Raw genomic sequence first — 19,518 nt, 5'->3', positions numbered from 1 at the left:
TTTTTGTGTTTTATTTGGTGTGGTTTGATATATGATGAGATGTTTCTCCTTCTCGCCGAAGGCATGTGCGATCACGCCATCAATATTCAACTAGTCCCACCACTTACCATATATGTGTTTATTAAAATTCATAAGAGCAATATTTACTCTCACGGACTACATAAACCCTCAGAGATGAATGAAAACAGATGAGTAATGATAGGAGATAAATAAAGACACTCACTGACAGCAATAAATCTCCTGCGTGTGAATAATTATCCCTTCAACTTGACACCAGCTGTTTATGTTCCTCTCTTATATATATACACACAGACCAAGACTTTATACATCTCTAATAAACTGATAAACTGATCATTCAGCTGAAATCCATTAGTGGTTATTGTTTGTAAATGTGTGTTGATCTGCAGGTAAAACTGAACTGGCTAAACAGGTGGCTCGATACATGCATAAAGATATTAAGAAGGTCAGTTCATACAGACATCTGATTATCTGTGTCCTGTCATCAAGAGATTCATCATTAATCTCTCTTTTATTCAGGGATTCATCCGAATGGACATGTCAGAATTTCAAGAGAAACATGAGGTGATACACACACAGATACACAAACACACTTATATTTGTGAAGTGATTTTCTTAGAGCTCATGTCATAGATTTATGATTAATTTAATATTTTACTTGAAGTGGATTCATATTATTGTACAGGGCTTGAAATGTAAAAAATTTAGTAGGTATCACCGCATCCATTGAAAATGATAGGAGTACCACAGATTCATCATCCTGAAGATTAAAAGCTTGAACAATCAAACTTGATCTTAAATTATTTGCACACACTTGACTTTATTAAACAAGTCCTTATATGCTTAAAACATGTAGCCCTATAAAAACATTTAATGTTATTTTTAATTATTTATTTTTAATTCAGCTTTTGATTTTCACAAATCCCATTTTTTTCTGTATTTTCACTTTTCATTTTCTTTAATGGTTAATTACATTTCACTTATCAAACAGCATGTTTTATAAACTGAATTCATTACATTTTCATTAAAACATTGCATTTTTATACTTCGTCAAAGTGCGGCATACCAAACTTTCTTTAAATAAAAAATGTAAATTATATTTATAAACTTTGTTAATCTTCTGAGAGTGATTATATTGCTCAAGAAAAAAATATTTTAATTATTTGCATAATTTTAAAAGTAAATTTTACCGTACAATTGTCATTTATTTCTGTCAACTTCATTACGTTTAACAGACTTTTATTTTGATTTGTTGTTTGTGTGTATTTGACAATTGCATTTCTCAATAAAACACTGAAATCTGCGGGAACTCTGAAAGCAGCTCTGAATTTAAATTCATCATATAGATGCTATAAACAGCATGAAACTGTCATTTGTATAAAGTTTCATTGGTCTTTGTAAGATGCTCACTAATTATTTCACAGTATATGCAAACGTTTGGTAAAGAAATTAAAACAGGTCGCACCACAACAATAATTTGCACTTGCACAAATGCTCCTAAATTGATTTTAAGGTTGCACCAATTACATTTTGGGACCATTATGATCGCAATTTCAAGCCATTTTGTTTGGTCCTTAAGTGCAATTTATAGTCGTGTGTAGGTTTAACGTCGTAGGTTATGTGTAGGCTGTGCGTAGCCTGATGCGCACCTAGCCAAAATGTTAACAACGCGTCCATCCTATGCAGACTGTAAGGGCTGTGATTGGTCCACAAGAACCCCTCCCATCACAATTTTTTTTTTCGCATTTCCGCATTGTCTACTGTGGTTACACGTGTGGATACTTCATACTAGTGGTCTGCATGTGTATTTGCATGTTGACGCGTAAGATAGCGCCGAAGTATATACAGTATGAAACCCAACGCGTCAAGGTTACGCCAAGAACCTACGCACAACTATAATGAGCCCTTTACAGAGCAGAGCAGGTGTTTATATTAATGTCAGTCTTGGTATAGTTACAAAATATTTTATTTATTTATTATTTGTGTTCATGGACACGATTTTCCGCTTTTTTTGTGTCATTGAGCATGCATTTCTATAAATAGTTTTTCGTCTCCGTAGCGCCACTTTCTTTTTCGTGTCATTTTATGTATTGTTTTCTCAGTGTTTTTTTTACCATTGTTGCTTTTTGTTGAGGTTAGAATGACTTTCTGTTACATTGCAGACATCCTAACCAAAATCCCAAGCGACAATGATTTAAAAATAGAAACTATTTTTGAATACATTCATGCTCAATGAAAGGAAAAAAGTGGAAATCGTGTCCATGAACGCAAATAAATAAATCAAATATTTTGTGACTATGCCACGACTTGCCTCGGTTGGTAAATGTACAATATGATGTCATATGCTAATAAAGATTATGAATGAGTCGTCTAAATGAGATCTAGTTGATGTTTGAGCAAAACAAGCTGATCTTTATGTAAATGTAATCCTCAAAGTACAAAGTTCACTTTCACTGCTGCAGATTTATGCATTTCAAAATCATTTCTTGATATTTTTAGTAAGTATCCAGTCATAAATATAATTTAAAGTCTATAGGTTATTTAACAGAATTAATCTGATCTGTTTCAGTGTTTTCTCCTCTGTGTTTGGCCTCTGTTGTCATTTCTCTCTTATAAACCATTTAACTGTACAGTTACACTGTGACCTTACACTGACACACACACACACACACACACACACACACACACAATTCAATCACACAATCTTATTGTATTGGTAGAGGACTGTCAGTGTCACTTTGTTGGGCGAGATGAACTGTGTGTGTGTGTGTGTGTGTGTGTGTGTGTGTGCGTGTGTGTATGTGTGCGTGTGTGTGTGTGTGTAATCCAATCATTGTGTTGTGTTGTGCTGAGTTTAGTCTCTTCAGAGGTCAGATCTCATGTTTTTTTCTCTTTCGTTCTTCTGTCCATCAGGTGGCGAAGTTCATCGGTTCTCCTCCAGGTTATGTCGGTCATGAGGAGGGAGGTCATTTAACAAAGCAGTTGAGACAGTGTCCGAACGCTGTGGTTTTGTTTGATGAGGTGGATAAAGCTCATCCTGATGTGCTCACAGTTATGTTACAGCTCTTTGATGAGGTAAACACAAATATACAACTGAGAATGTGAGCGCTAACACTTTCTGCTTTAGATTCACTCGTTTCATCATCTTCAGCTACTCGCTCCCTTCTTCATCTATGACATAAATCTGTGGCTAAGTACTGCTGGAGTGTACATTTTCATTATTTTTTGAAATATTACAAACCTGACTTGGTATTTTTGTCTTGTTTTCAGTACAAATAGCTAAAGAAGTTTAAATCAATATGTGTTTTTTGTGATGAGCAAAATGACCTAAGAAAATAAATAACAAATTTAAATGAATTTTGCATAAAACAAGCAAATAAATCTGATTATGTGGTAAGATAATTTTTCTTGAATTGCGTGTTTAAGAAAAAAGTAAACTTATTTCAAGATTTTTTTGTCTTACCCCGTTGGCATTTTTTTTTTCATTTGTTTTAAGCCCAAATTAACTTAAATTTGATATTTTTTGTGTAAAAATTTGATTTATTTTCTTGGGTCATTTTGCTTATCATCTTAATTTAAATTTTTTTAGATATTTTTACTGAAAACAAGACAAAATACTAAGAAAATATTTTCTTGGAAATCATTTTTTGCAGTGAAAGGTCAATTTGCTCATCAAGAAAATACATCTTGATTTAATAATTTTTAGATATTTGTACTGAAAACAAGACAAAAATACTAGATAAGAAATCATTTTTTGCAGTGTAATTTTTTTATATAAAATATCAGAAAACTGCCCTCTCCCAGCACCATCGGCCCACAGTTGTAGAAACGCTGCATTACTGTGTGTTCACACCAGAGGCGAATGAAGCGAACATATCAGGCTATTTTGAGTAAACTTGCATCATTTGCTTTTGAAATTTAGATGTAAATACGCTCAATTTGCCGGCTTCAGCTATCTTGTAATTTCAATATGTATAAATATATGTAAGAAATAAGGTATGAGAGGCTGTGCTGTATTGTGAATAAGTAACGGCTTAAGGGCATTGTTGGGTATGACGCATAGCGGAGTGGCATATATATATATATATATAATTTATTTTTTATTTCTGTTTCTATAAAAGTACGAAGATGTGTCGTACAGCTCCGGGTGTCCACATACAGTGACGATGATTTTGTCCTCCATTGTTGTTTTGGATTTCTGCCTTAGCTCGCTACATCATAATCACATCACTACGAATGCAATCTCCTGATTGGTTAATGCGCCACGTAATTTTTAACTCGCACGAATCATGGGTTAGGTGCGTCAAACACCTAAAACAGTAATTTGCGCAAATCGCACTGCAGAATGTCTATCACGTCCTTGCATTGACTTAACATGTAAATCACTTAATGTTTGTGTCTGGTATGAATGCACCATTAGGGTTTAACTCACTTTTGAAAAAAAGTTTATGAAAATCTCTTCTTGATATTTGCTTTTAAAGATTCCAGAATGAACATTCAGTAGCTGTAATCTCTTCACATTAAACCATCGTTACTTTTTAAGGTTCATTTGTATTTTTGTTGTATTTAAAGGTGCAGTGAGTAAATTTTAGCAGCATCTAGTGGTGAGGTTGCGAATTGCAAGCAACGGCTAAATCCACTGCTCACCCCTCGCTTTTGAAACGCATAGAGAAGCTACGGTAGCCACCACCAGAAAAACATGTCATTGTCGAAAACAACTTAGTAAAAAAGTTTGTCCATTAAGGGCTTCTGTAGAAACATGGCGTCACAAAATGGCGACTTCCATGTAAGGGGACCCTCTGTGTATGTAGATAAAAACATTTTATTCTAAGGTAATAAAAACATAACGGGTCATTATGAAAGGTCTTTATACACCCCTGATGATATAGTTTTGTATATTATTTTGCATTTCTGTCAAGAGATTCACTTAAAAATTACACACTGCAACTTTAAGATCATCTATCTTTCTGTCAGTGATTTTAAACGCATAATGGTGACTTAAGTATAACTATAACAGTAGTTGACTGTTATATGCTTTACACTTTGTCTGTACATCGCTCACATGGTCTGAACATAGTCTCTCTATCTCTCTCTCTATCTCTCTCTCTCTCTCTTTGTCAGGGTCGTTTGACTGACGGTAAGGGGAAGACCATCGAGTGTAAAGATGCCATCTTCATTATGACGTCCAATGTAGCAAGTGACGAAATCGCCCATCATGCATTGCAGCTGAGACGAGAAGCTCAGGAGCAGAGTCGCAGACGTCTCGCTGAAAATCTGGGTGAGGGATTAAACTTCAGACTTAACCCTTTACTTAAACTTTAACTGTTTTGTTATCAGTGCCTTTAACGAAGTAAAAACTTCATGCAGATGATGTTCAGAAGAGTGAGAAGATCACCATCTCCAGCACATTTAAAGAGGAGGTGATTCGTCCCATACTGAAGGTACATCACAGATCTCTTTATAATGTCTGGTTTAATGCTGTGATTGGTTGCTTTATGAATGAATCTGATTGGTGCGTTTCAGGCTCAGTTCAGACGGGATGAGTTTCTGGGTCGGATAAATGAGATTGTATATTTTTTGCCGTTCTGTCATTCTGAACTCATTCAACTCGTCACTAAAGAACTCAACTACTGGGCCAAGAAGGTAAAACAACGAGAAAGAGAGAGAGAGAGAGAGAGAGAGAGAGAGAGAGAGAGAGAGAGAGAGAGAGAGAGATTAATCTTACATTAAACTCTCTGAATGCATTACAAAAAATAATAGCTTAGTATTTTTTTCTTGTTTACCAGTTTAAATATTATTAAATTACTTGATACACAAACTGACCCAAGTAAGTTTTGTTTTATGAAAAAATTGTTGTGCTTAAAACTAATAAAAGTATCTGCTAGTGTGGTAAGAAAAATTTATTTGAATTAGGTTTATTTTTCTTACTTAGATTTTTCTAAGATTTAAGCATAAACTTAATTGATTTTTCAAAAAACAAGACTTTGTATCTTGGGTCATTTTGCTTATAAAGTATTTTGATATTTTATGGTGGAAATCAAGAATGTAGACAAAACGATGAATACATTTTTTTCTGTGTAACTATATTGAAGCGACACACACACACACACACACACACATTGTCTCACACACACAAACACACACAGACACAATGCAGGATCAATAACAGCGCTCTTGTCTGATGACTATAATCATATTAGTGAAGTTAACATGTGGTCTAATCATAAATATTTAAATATGTATAAAACATTGTATCGCTCATCTGACTGTGTGTGTCTGTGTGTGTGTTTTATTTTTCATGACTCTGTGTATTTTAACACACATTATTACTCAACATTCACAGATGTTATTTTTATTGTAAATGAGTGAATTGATTCAGTGTTTTTGTTTTGTCCTCAGGCGATGCAGAGACACAATATAACCCTGCTGTGGGACAGTCCTGTGCTTGAGCTGCTGGCGAGGGGATATAATCTACATTACGGTGCTCGATCGATCAAACATGAGGTAATCATCAATATCTTCTAATCAGTCATCAATACTTTTACTGGTTTGTGTTGAAGTCTTTCACAGTTTAACTTAAACGTGTTCACTTTGACCAATGAGAAGACAGATAACTCGCATGTGATTTGTAACAACATTTTGTTCATTTAGAAATATTGTCATGTTAAAAATGAAAATGTGATGTTGTAACCCGTTTAAAACACAGTGTACAGATGTGTGTGTTGTTGTGTGTGTTACTGTATATTGTGTGTTGTTCAGGTGGAGCGTCGGGTTGTGAATCAGTTAGCAGCGGCGTACGAACAGGATCTTCTGCCGAAAGGCTGCACGCTGCGTCTCACGGTGGACACCGGACTCAAAGAGAAAGATGAAGCTCCTGCTCTCCGTCTCGAGGTGATGGGTGAAGACAGCACCTCACGAAAACTGGACATCCGCCCTCCTCTGAATACAGATGATGTGACTTATGTCCACTAAAACCTGACGGATGTGAAAGAGAGAGAGAGAGAGGAACTCGTAAGACTTCACAACACACTTCTGTTACATTACACCAAACACTGACATGATTGTGTATTCAAAAACAAAACTCTCTCTTAATGTTGTTTTGTGTCTATTAATAAAGTGAGTTATTGTTCACAAATACAGATATATAGAGTTAAATATGTCCAGATTCCATACAGAGAGTCTGTGTATATAGAGAATAATCTATGTCTATATTCACTAAAGTTTATGAGATAAATCTTTACGTCTTGATGGTGTATATACTCGTCATGGGATCCAACCCAGGGAACACACAGCATAATAAGTAATGAATAATTGAAAACGAACATTTGAAAATAATGCACACCCAAGGTGGTAATGTGGCACAACGCGGTTGTGCATTATTTTCAAATAATTCAAAGGACCATAGTCAATAATTCCTCTTATACCACGGTTACCACAGACATTGATGTTGTGGTTATTTTAAGACATTTGACAAGTTAGGTGTGCGGTTTACAGAAAAAAATTATATAGTGCTGTCAAATGATTTATCGCAATTAATTGCATGCATAATAAGTGTCCTAATGTTTTTGTGTATAATTACAATACACAAACATTTTCCTTATTTATACATTTTTAAAATGTATGTGTAAGATGTTTTCGGGAGGGGCTGTCTTCAACTCTTAATTTTGTTGTATGCAGGAAAATACAATGACAATAAAGTTATATATATAAATAATATATATGCACATAAATGTTTCTTAAATGCATGCATGAATGTGTATTTATATACACATATATATTTATAAACACATATATATTATGCAAACACAACTTTTATTTTGTATGCGATTAATCATGATTAATTGATTGACAGCCTAAAATATTGCATTCTTGTGAAAATTTTTTCAACCAATCAAAATAAAGCATTCAACAGCCCCTGGTATAATAAATAATAATGTACACATTGTCCATCACAGTTAGTCTCTTAAAGGAATATTCCATTTTCTTAAAAGAAAAATCCAGATAATTTACTCACCACCATGTCATCCAAAATGTTGATGTCTTTCTTTGTCAAGTCGAGAAGAAATTATGTTTTTTGAGGAAAACATTGCAGGATTTTTCTCATTTTAATGGACTTTAATAGAGCCCAACATGTAATACTTAACTCAACACTTAACAGTTTTTTTCAACGGAGTTTCAAAGGACTATAAACGATCCCAAACGAGGCATATAGGTCTTATCTAGCAAAACGATTATCATTTTTGACAATAAAAATAAAAAATATCCACTTTTAAACCACAACTTCTCGTCTAGATCAGGTCGTGATGCGTCAGCTGACCCCACGCAATACGTCATGACGTCAAGAGGTCACAGAGGAGGAACGCGAAACTCCGCCCCAGTGTTTACAAGTGTTGAGAAAGAGGACCGTTCCTACGTTGTTGTATGTCAACTGATCCTAATTAATGTCTTTGTGTCAGTTTATTGTTTAAAATGGTCCTCAAATGTGCGTTTTATATATGTAACACGTGACCTCCCTACGTCACTACGCATTTACGTTAGGTCGCGCTGGACCGGACCTAGACGAGGTCTTTTAACCATGACCTAAAGTTGTGGTTTAAAAGAGCATATTTTTTATTTTTCTTGTCAAAAATGACAATCGTATTGCTAGATAAGACCCTTATGCCTCGTTTGAGATCGTTTATAGTCTTTTGAAACTCCGTTGAAAAAAACTGTTACGTGTTGAGTTAAGTATTAAATGTTGGGCTCTATTAAAAATCCTGCAATGTTTTCCTCAAAAAAAGATAATTTCTTCTCGACTGAACAAAGAAAGACATCAACATTTTGGATGACATGGGGGTGAGTAAATTATCTGGATTTTTCTTTTAAGAAAATTGAATATTCCTTTAAGATAAAAGTTTCTGCCAAATGCATGAATGTAAATTAAATCACAGATTAAGCCGGTCATCAAAGTCTGTTTTATTTTATACTTGAAAACAGATTTTCTTCATTTGTGGGACTTGAAATATAAAATTGTTACAATTATTTACTGTAATGTGTTGTTGTTATTAATGAGCGTTATTCCTCAAAATTCCAAAGAAAAACTTTCATCTGAATGTATCTTCATCACCATGAAAATGATCTCCCACCCCAATAAACTTTTAAAGACCCCCTCCCTCCCTGCACTTATTAATATTCTGATTCGTTAGAAATAAAATCATTCATGCTGTCCGTGATTCAAGTGATTAAACTGAGTTCAAATGAAACTTTCTTACAAAATAAAACGGGAAGAATGGGTCTGAAATATTCCAGTGGATGTGTTTGGTTTATAAGAGCAGGTGAAGTCAGAGACCGGATCATTGAACACATCACACGTCCTGCTGTGTCTTTACAGTGATTGATGTTTATATTTCTGTACACAAAGATCAAATAAAGAGGCAAAGGTCAAATCATTTCATTCTCTCTGCTGTTTGGAATTCTGTGAATCTGTAATTGGGAATGTTGTGTTCGGCTCTTACACAAGAAAACATGAAGCAGGAATGTGTTGAAGAATCTGGAGCTTGTGTGTGTGTGAGAGAGAGAGAGAGAGAGAGAGAGAGAGAGAATGCATAAGGGAGATTCATCTTATTCTCTCCATCCTATTTTACACATGTAGAGATTCACTCACTTCCTGTGGGGACAAAATTAGCATCGTAAAACAGAGGCGGGACCCATGAGACCTCCCACAACACACACACTCTTTCTGCTGTGTGTGTGTCTCTGTGTACATTTGGCACATATTTTTTTATATTTATTTATAGGTTTTATTTCAGTGTTGTTGTAAATAAAATGCAGTCCTGTGTGTACATTATTTTTTATTTATTTCAAAAAGCCAAATGATTTGATTGGCATTTTGTTAATTTTGTCTGTGCCGTATCTTAACAGAACTGGAGGAGGATGAGTGTTAAATCCATTGAGTTTGTGTGAAGTGAGTTGAAGAGACAGACGATGTTTAAGACTGCTGGAGCGGTAAGCAGAGACTCTTGAGTGATATTTGTGTCCTGATGTTTTTTGAGATGGAGGAACAGAGACGCAGTAACAGCACAGCTCATGTTACTGAGAAAATGTCCTTCAACCTCTGAAACAGAGTTAAATTCAATTATAAACAGAGAGCCAGCTTTCTTTACCGGAGCTTTTGTCTGTCTGTCTCACACACACACACACAGTAATGACAGCATGAGTGTGTAATGATGATCCGGCCTCTCTCACACACACAGCTGTGAATGTCTCTCGTCCATTATCGTGTGTGTCTGTGTGCTTTAACGGCTGCTTCTCTCTCTCTTTTGCTCGAGTCCCTCCGGACAAACCAGCAGGAACAGAGAATTATTGATTTATCATTTACAGTCCTGTAGCTCTGCATCTATGAAAGAGAGAAAGAGACCCTGTCTGTGTCTCCATCTCTAAACTTATGTTGACTATGATCACTAACCTCTCAAGTTTACTTGATTGTAGACAGCAGACGACTCTGGGCCAGATCCGTACTGGATCTAAGGCGAAGTCAGCAGCTCCGGTGCGGATCTGGTCCGAAGTCGTCTGCTGTCTGGACACAGTTTCAGAGCAGATTTATCTTTTTAATATTTTTAGCTCCTAGTGAAGAACTGTAAGTGAATGGAAGCTTTATTTTAGCACTAATAATAAACTTTGTGTTTTATTAATCAAAATCAGAGGAGCTTTTATTGCCAGATGTGTTTACACACATGAGGAATTTGTTTTGGTGACAGAAGCCACAGCAACAAACAGAACGACTGGTAATAAAAAAGACAAAAATTAAGTAAATATTAAGTAAAGAAGAAATAAAAGTTGTACAAATATTTAAAAATACACAATATACAAATAGACAATATGTACAGGCATGTTATATACAATGGAGAAAATGAAAAACAAATAAGAAGGTATAGTGTGCACAGTTTAAATAAGGAATAATTTAAATCTAATACACTGTAAACAATTAAGTTAAACAATGTCAACTTGTTTTTATAAGTTATGTCAACTTATTACTGGCCAAAACTTAAAATGGTAGGTTGAATTGACTTGCAAACCCCAAAAAGTATTTTACAGTGTATGTTTTATTGTTTATATTATATTTTCAGAATCAGAAAGAGCTTTTTTGCATTTTTCTTGGTATTGAAGCTTCCAGTGCACCAAAACAACAAAAACAGAGTAATAAAAATTTTAAAAATAAAAATATTAACTATAGTCATTGTATAATGGCAAGAAATTATTTGGCATGTTATTAACCTTTAGCCATTCACCTTTACCCATCAGGTACCAGATTGTGTGTGTGTGTGTGTGTCAGGTGTAACTCCATCATGTGTGTTTGAAGGGAAACATCTGTGCACAGCTCCAGCACAACACTGGAAACCGAGACACTGGGATCCAGTAGCGTCAGTTTTACATGCGCGTAAAGGGAAGATGAAAGAGCCTAAAAGCGCGAGCGGGGAAAAATCCATTCTGCCTAATTCAGAGCTTGCTGTGGGACAGCTCGCGTGGCAGATTGCCGGCTAATTAGTTTAGAGGAGAATTTAATTTGATTAACTTTCCACAGGTCCCGCGCAGCGCCGGGTGGGTCGAGCTCTGAGAGCGCGCGCGGAGCGCTGATCTAATTATCGCGCGTAGAGACGAGGCTGCGCAGCTGCTGCATACGCGCGCGATCTGTCCACAGACACAAAAACATCACAATCACAAAACCTTTTACTCTTTTATTTACAACTCGCGTGTAATGCACATATAATGGCACTCACGTGTGCGTCTTTTTGATATATTTTTTTATCTTAGTTTTAGTTTGATGTTTTTGGGAATATAATTTTTCAAATATAGCAATTTGTATTATATTAATAAGTAATTTTTTACTAGTTGACCATTTTTGAGTAGGCCACAAAAATAATTGCAGCATTTTGTGTTAATATGCATGTGAAAATCCTCGAGATTTAATGATGGACTCTATAGTTGGAGATATATTTTATCTGTTTAATATGCAGAAAATCACACTATATTAATGTTTGATATTTGCATAACGCTTGGAGGCAATTAAAAGATGCTTTACAATTGAACCCTTGAAAATCAATTCATGGATTTAGAGCCCCATGTCCATCTCTCATTTTCAGTCTGTGTATGTTTCATTTGGTTTGACAATTTAGACAGGTAATTGTTTCATTTGGAGTTGGTTGTCTTCACAGATGTGTCTTTTTTTAAAGAAGTGTAAAGCCAAAGTTTCCTGAATTTAAGTAGTTATTGTGCTGCTTTTACGCAATTTAAGACGCGAATATCTGATCGTAAATTCGGTTTGTAACTATTTCTGTTTTTTGTTTAAAGATGGAAGTCTGTTCTGGGATCAGAAGTCACACCCGGAGAGCCCCAGGTCCCGTCTGCTCGGTGTCAGGGGTGAGTTTGCTGGACGAGTTAACCCGTTTCACCCGTGTTAACCAGCGCACACACGGCCACGTTAATCTCTTCAAAGCCTCTCGCGCACACATCTGACTTTCAAATCCGCAAAGTGTTTGTCTTGAAAATGGGTTTTAATCCTGGCCCGACCCTAACAGCACCTTTAAAATTCATTGGCCATTAACGGAAACAGTAACGAGGCTCTTTCTCATTCATGTTTGAGTTTGAGTAAATAACAGGCGGGGGTCCGAGCGAGCTGCTGTGATTGACAAGTGAGACCTGTGATTGACAGCTCTCAAACAGCTCGCATGATTTTCATTTTTTTAAAACCTATAGATCCTGGCACGCGGGCTCGTGATCGATAGTTACACTAACCAGCAGTGGAGTTTGACATTAAAGCACTTACAGTCTAAGTGGCTCGATTAATTTCTACTTTAGTTTTTAAAATACGCTCGTATTTTGCTTTGCCATCACAAAAACAGATATTTTCCTGGGCCAAAATAAATAAATAAAGTGAATCCGTAGGGTCTCTCCTGCTCTCCGGGACTAATTGAATTGTGTTTTGGGTTCGGTTTGGCTGACAGTAATCGCATCCGATGGTCGGGCCATTAAAGCGAGGCGCGCGTCTCCCGCCCGACGCTCGGTGACCGATCGCTGCTGAATGCAGATTGAGCTAATGAAGGAGAGAGAGGGAGAAAGATTGATGAGAGGAGAGAGAGCCGGTGCCCGGGTGACGGATGCAGTGAGAGAGAGAGAGAGAGAGAGAGAGAGAGAGAAAGAAAGAATGATGAAGGATGAGAAAAGTATGAGACGCGACCCGTCTGAGGGAAATATGGAAACGGGCCGTTGCTCTTGTGACCCGTCGGGCGGACAGCGGGTGACACGCACGAGATCAAACCACACACAACACCGTCCACGCAGTCTGTACGATTATATGACGATATTGAGTGACATCAGACTGACAGTGTAAACTGCGCTATACAAATAAACTTGAATTGAAACTTTCTTTAAATTGACATTACAAGATTAGGGATATTTAGGTTGCATTGTTATTTTCATGAGCATTTAATCAGTGTGTAGTAAGCTAAAAAACTTTCATTTTCAGCAATAATTCCAAGTCTTTACACAGGTTTGGTCTGTTATAAAAACATTTTAATTTACAAAACTTTTTTAGTAGCCTAAATAGCGCGTAACGCTGTTTTATGTTCAGAATATAGCCTTAATATAAATAAAATATTTTAAACAAATATTACATTTAATTCGAAATTTGTTAGGCTTCTTCATTTTTTTAATTTTGTTTTCCTAATTTGTTATCTCGTATTTATTTTGAGATCACTTTTATATATAATAATCACTTTGTTGTATTTTCCATTCATATTTTTTTCGTTTGTCAGTTTAGGCTAAAAAATATTGACTTCCTTATTTTCTTAATTGCTTTAGGCCTATTTTATTATTTTTAATGACACTTTATAGACTCTTTCTAAAAACTTCAAACAAGTTTATTCGTTCGTTCGATTCGCTTTGACTTCAGAACGCGTTTTAATGTCATAAATGTTTGACTCAAAGCGTCCCGGTGTCCGTGGCGACTTGTTGCAGTCTTGTGTCACCTCGTCATATCTCGGCAATCGACATAGCCGTTAATGTGCGCAGAGATGCGCGGGTGATGCATATGATTTGGCCGCTGATGGATGGAGTTTGAAAGGCGCATCAGCTCCGCCACCGCTCACCCTCAAATTAACCAAATGCACCGTGACACAGCCGCCCGGGGCCGCTCCGGGATAACCAGGTTACAGCAGGCGCAAATTCCCGCTGATCTGCACCGGCAGACAGAAATAAAAGAAAGACGGAGAGAGAGAAAGAAAGAGAGAGAGGGGTTACAGGGTCAGAAGTCAAACGCGCTCGGAGACCCCAAACAAATACCATGTTCTTTTATTCATGATTTATATCAAATGCATACATACACACATAGCCTGCATTTTTTTTATTTGTGATGATAGTAATAGACATGATATAAATAATGCGTTTATATTTAATTTTATGCCACGAGCATTATTATTAAATTAATTGACAAAACTAAACTAAAGCGCCTGTACGCACAGGATTTTTAAACAAAAGTGCATAAAAATCAATAAATTAATCATATTTAATAGTCCGATAAATAATCCAAAGATTTTTGGTCTGATTTGTGAAGAATCCGATTATGAACAGCAGGTTTTCACGCGTGTCACTTCTGATAAAAACTAACTGCTCCTGTTCAAATGAACAAAGACAATCATCAATAATTCATCTGATGTTTTAAATCTGAACTACTCGTGTTTATTTGATTTTATTCCATTTAAAGCTTGCACGAGGTGATGCAGTTGTGTTTTCTTCGTGGTCTGAAATCAAAGCCATTATTGCTGAAATTAAATTAAAGTTCATCTCACACTACCACCAGAGCCAGATTAAAGCTAAAACAATCCCACAATTCATTTACCATCAGCTGAAATGGACCTATTTACCCAGTCATGAAAAGTTGCCCATTTTCGCCTTAATGAAATTACTTTTAATAGCCACTAATAGTCATTTATTTAGAGTTGTATTTGTTGTGTGATTCGGCGCGTGACCGATACTCTGCTGAACAGAAAAACTCCGAACACTAGAGAAATATGAACAAACGCTCAGGATTGATCTAAATGTCCAGTGGGCAGCTAGAAGAAAAACACGTCAAATGGACCAGAAGAACTCCACGAAAGCATCTCTGTAGTGGAGCAATATCTCACGGGCGCGCGCGCAGGCAGATGCAGATGGATAGAGTTTAATGCAGAGGTGCATTAGAGATGCGCGCTCAGAGCAGAGGGGAGGAGGCTCTCTAAACTCGCACATTGTCATGCAAACAGAGACCACCGCCTCGCCATTGTCTCGCGGCCAGCAACTTTATTATAAACACACCACGACCCGCCCGGGCGCAGCAGAGCACCGGCTCACCGACACCGACGGGACGCACACTGGATACTGCGCGCTGACAAGACACCAGCCCAGAGAAGAGAAGAGAATATACAGCTGGATCTGAGAGTAGAGACACATACAGGACAGGACACCCGTGACGCTCCGTTATTACTGTTCACCGAACCGACGGCATCTCGAACCCGGAGCACCTGGCGTCTCCATCCGTCCTCCACATGTACAAAATGGATTACTCGTATCTGAACACTTATGATTCGTGTATGGCGGCGATGGAGGCGTCTGCGTACGCGGACTTTAACTCGTGCAGTCAGACCAACACCTTTCAGTACAACCCCATCCGGACCGGCTTCGGATCGAACCCGGGATGCGCACCGCTCGCCTCGGCCAGCTGCACACTGGGCGCGCTGAGGGAACACCAGCCAGCGCCTTATTCCACAGGTGAAAAACACACACATACCTATATAAAATAAATAGGCCTTTATAGAAAACTTATGAGTGTAAAACGACTAAAAAAAATAAGTGCACGCTCAATTTCCAAATTCTCCTTGACATTTACACCACTTACGACTTATTTTTATTTATCTAAATATCAAAAAAAAAATGTATGTATATGAGTGTTTGAAATAATTTGTGTTTAATTTTAATAATTAGTAATTTAATTTCAACATTTAAAAAAACGAAATTTTCATTTTAAAGCGTTAAATCAATGTAATTTAATTTAGATTTTGCCGCAAATTAATTCAATTTAATTAATATAATTATGTTTTGAAGATTTGTTATAGACAGATCATTTATTGTGTTAATTTGTTCATTTACACTAGAGTATCTGGATTTATAATAAAATACATGTAGTGCATTTTAATAATAAACTATAAATGTTGTTTTAACTAAATTTAATACAAATACATTTTTTTATTTTTGGGATTTTTACTCTGTAAAGAAACTCAAAGCGCGCGGCTGTCATTCAAATATTTATTTACTTTATATTTTAAATGTAACAGTAAACTATTAATAATTATTCAAAACAAATTTCTTCTTTCTTTCTTTCTTTCTTTCTTTCTTTCTTTCTTTCTTTCTTTCTTTCTTTCTTTCTTTCTTTCTTTCTTTCTTTCTTTCTTTCTTTCTTTCTTTCTTTCTTTCTTTCTTTCTTTCTTTCTTTCTCTCTTTCTCTCTAAATATAATAAGTGGTGTGTGTATATATTTAATGTATTTGTTCAATGTTTCAGTGCCCTATAAGTTTTTTTCGGACCCGTCCGGACTGAATGAGAAGCGCAAGCAGCGGCGGATCCGCACGACCTTCACGAGCGCGCAGCTGAAGGAGTTGGAGCGCGTGTTTGCAGAGACGCATTACCCGGATATTTACACCCGAGAGGAGCTCGCGCTCAAGATCGACCTGACCGAGGCCCGAGTACAGGTCTGATTCTTTTCACATTTCTGTCCTCAGTATTTCATTCATTTATTACAGGTGGCACAGACTCATTGCACTTCATTCATCCTATAAATGTATTTATAATGAAAAAACTACAATTAATTTTCATATGTGTATATGATCATCAATCCTTTCTCTTTATTCTTTTTGAACTTGTGTTGTCTACCTATACGCTGGAGGAGCTTTTAAAGCATTTCTTTCTCTCTTTCCAGGTTTGGTTCCAGAACAGAAGGGCCAAATTTCGCAAGCAAGAACGTGCAGCAAATTCTAAAGCAGGAGCGTCTGGCAGCAGTTCCAGCAGCAAAAAATCTGGAGAGAACCGTTCTTCATCTGATGATGATGAGTCCAAAGAGCCCACATGCAGCCCGACACCCGACAGCACGGCGTCTCTCCCCAGCTCTGGAAACATGGGGAGCCCCGGGGCGAGCAGTCTGAGTCCCAGCCCGGTCTCTGGTTCTTCCTCCACCTTCACCAACTCCTCCATCTCTCCTTCTATCCATCAGGGTCTCAAGACCTCACCGTGGCCCAGCATCGGGTCCGGAGCGGGCGGTGTCACCCAGAGCCCAGACCTGCTGAAAGCTTGGCAGCCCGCAGACAGTATGGCAGCCGGTCCGTTTGCTGGGGTTCTGTCTTCATTTCACAGGAAACCGAACACAATCAAGACCAACCTCTTCTAGAGACTCGGCTTCATCTGAATGTCTCTCTCTCTCTCTCTCTTTCTGTGTCACTTCATCTATTCCTGCATTCATTTTTCTCTTTTGTTTCGAGCTGGACTCCTCCTGTTCTTTAATTTATTGTCATGTTTAACTTGTGAGCGCTTCATGTATGTTTGTGTGTATGTGTGTGGATAGATTTTGTTGTTCATGTCATATTTGGGACTGTGATATCTCTTCTTCTGTTTTACGGTGCAGAATTTGTCAAACCATAGACGCCTTACAGATCCACCGCTTAAATGAAAGCATTTTTACTTGGATCGAGATTCATTTGTTCAACTAAAGAAACGAACTGAAGTGTATCTCACAGATGTTTTCATTAATGATCAAATCATTTGGTTTCTCAGTCCTGAATATAAAGAGGGGCTTGTTGCCAGATCTCACTATAATAACTCATTCATTCATTCATTCATTCTCATGATCTTTGCGCAGGATCAGTGCTGTGTCATCATGCAGATCTTTATTCAAGCTCTCAAGGTTTGTCTTGATGCAGTTCAAACTGTGTGCGTTTGTTTGTTTGTTTGTTTGTTTGTGTGTGACCCCAAAAACAAGCCTAGTCAAGCCACTTGTAGTTATTTATTAAAAGAAAAAAAAATGTTGGGATGGTCAGAAGATTTTTTTAAGCCTTTTCAAATGAAACAAACATATTTTGTAAATATTAATATAAATACTCTGTAGTTTCTTTTATTTTTTATTTTTAAGGTAATCTGGCTCAGTGCACGCCATGTGTTTAATGAATGACTGCTGTATATAATCTAGACAAATAAAGAGCAACAAAAACAAGCTTGTCCATGTTTCTTGACATCTGTGTGCAAAAACGTCACGAATCACTGCGGCAGCACAAATACTATTCAAGTCAGAGAAGTGTATGAAGGTCAGATTCATAAATCAAATATATCACAGCGATTAATGTTAAACAAACACTCCGTTCAAGAAAAACAAGATGTTTGTTAGCTTTCATATGAATGTCAGATGTTATAGGGGTGGTTTCCCAGACAGGGTTTAGGTTAATCCAAGACTATGCTTTAGTTATACTAGAACATTTAAGTAGTTTTTACAACCAAACCTTACAAAAACGATACTGGTGTGCATTTTGAAATAAACCTGGCACTGATATATTTAAAGATGTCATTGCAAGATTTTTACAGTTAAGACACCTTAAACAAATACTTTAGTCTGGGACTAAACCTAAGCCCTAATTGGGAAACTGACCCTTAGTGTTCATCTGTGTGCACTTCAGCAAAACTGACTCCATACATCTAATGGATTAAAAGTCATGGATAAAACTTAAACCTTCAGTCGGCGATGATGTTACTTCAATATTTAATTTGGTTACATCTAGATATTGGTGCAGATATTTAGTTTTCTGTTCTTTTGAGTTTAAATGTGTTTGAGCTTTAAAATTAAACAGGGTTCCCACTCGAAGCCAAATTCCCTTTTAATTTAAAATTGTCAATTGAATTGTGTTTTTTGCATGACAAAAACTACATTTGTATTGTCAAAGCATTTGCAGCTGGGCTGCGTAAAAATATTGCAAATAAAAGTAAAAATTAAACAAAGTATACTGTGCAAAATTAAAAGTAAAATGGTAAGTTATAGAAATAAAATAAAATAATTAAAACAAAAGCTAAACACAAAGTTAAATAATAGAATAAAGCTGTAGACTTTCACAGAATAAAAAGCAAAATTTTCATGACCTATGTTTGAAAAGTCTGATAATGTAGTATACACTGTGAGTTTACAAAAATGTGCTTAAATGCGTAAACAATGTCAATAAACATCTGGTTAGATTGTAGTCTCACTTAAAATCAATGGAAGCTTATGTCTCATCTTAACAAGTAGATTACATTTTGAAGCAAAATTTAAAGCGACAAACTAAATCCCTGATATTTCATGACTTGGCTAAAAAAATCCTGATTTTAAATGTCTGGAATACTTTTTAAAATTCCATGATATTCCAGAAAATATTCCAGAAATTCCATGACCGGGGAACCCTGAATTGTCTATTTTCTCTAA

The 19,518-nt window shown here is 36.5% G+C and overlaps 2 protein-coding genes across 6 annotated transcripts in view; both read left to right on the top strand.

Moving 5' to 3' along the window:
* The window catches only part of clpb (ClpB family mitochondrial disaggregase), a 45,166-nt gene extending 28,565 nt beyond the window's left edge, over nt 1-16,601 (top strand). For 2 of the 5 annotated variants that reach the window (XM_065280299.1, XM_065280296.2), the window contains exons 9-16: nt 408-463; nt 538-582; nt 2,932-3,093; nt 5,140-5,296; nt 5,386-5,459; nt 5,542-5,661; nt 6,418-6,522; nt 6,778-7,999. In XM_065280299.1, coding sequence (XP_065136371.1) covers nt 408-463; nt 538-582; nt 2,932-3,093; nt 5,140-5,296; nt 5,386-5,459; nt 5,542-5,661; nt 6,418-6,522; nt 6,778-6,990 — 932 coding nt within the window. In that variant the 3' untranslated portion in view covers nt 6,991-7,999. Of the gene's footprint in view, nt 1-407; nt 464-537; nt 583-2,931; nt 3,094-5,139; nt 5,297-5,385; nt 5,460-5,541; nt 5,662-6,417; nt 6,523-6,777; nt 8,000-9,918; nt 10,003-12,345; nt 13,343-16,586 lie in introns of those variants that run through there. The other 3 variants (XR_010542734.2, XR_012337179.1, XM_065280297.2) reach the window with 3 other exon arrangements.
* phox2a (paired like homeobox 2A) lies at nt 13,577-18,476 on the top strand. Its single transcript, XM_065280301.2, has 3 exons — nt 13,577-15,798; nt 16,587-16,774; nt 17,002-18,476. The coding sequence occupies exons 1-3, from the start codon at nt 15,576-15,578 to the stop codon at nt 17,464-17,466; spliced, it is 876 nt and encodes a 291-aa protein (XP_065136373.1). The 5' UTR covers nt 13,577-15,575; the 3' UTR covers nt 17,467-18,476.
* Nucleotides 18,477-19,518: the final 1,042 nt, after the last annotated feature.

The sequence above is a fragment of the Paramisgurnus dabryanus genome, chromosome 8, assembly GCF_030506205.2.
Source record: "Paramisgurnus dabryanus chromosome 8, PD_genome_1.1, whole genome shotgun sequence".
Classification (NCBI taxonomy): domain Eukaryota; kingdom Metazoa; phylum Chordata; class Actinopteri; order Cypriniformes; family Cobitidae; genus Paramisgurnus; species Paramisgurnus dabryanus.
This window is presented reverse-complemented; position numbering and strand designations above follow the sequence as displayed.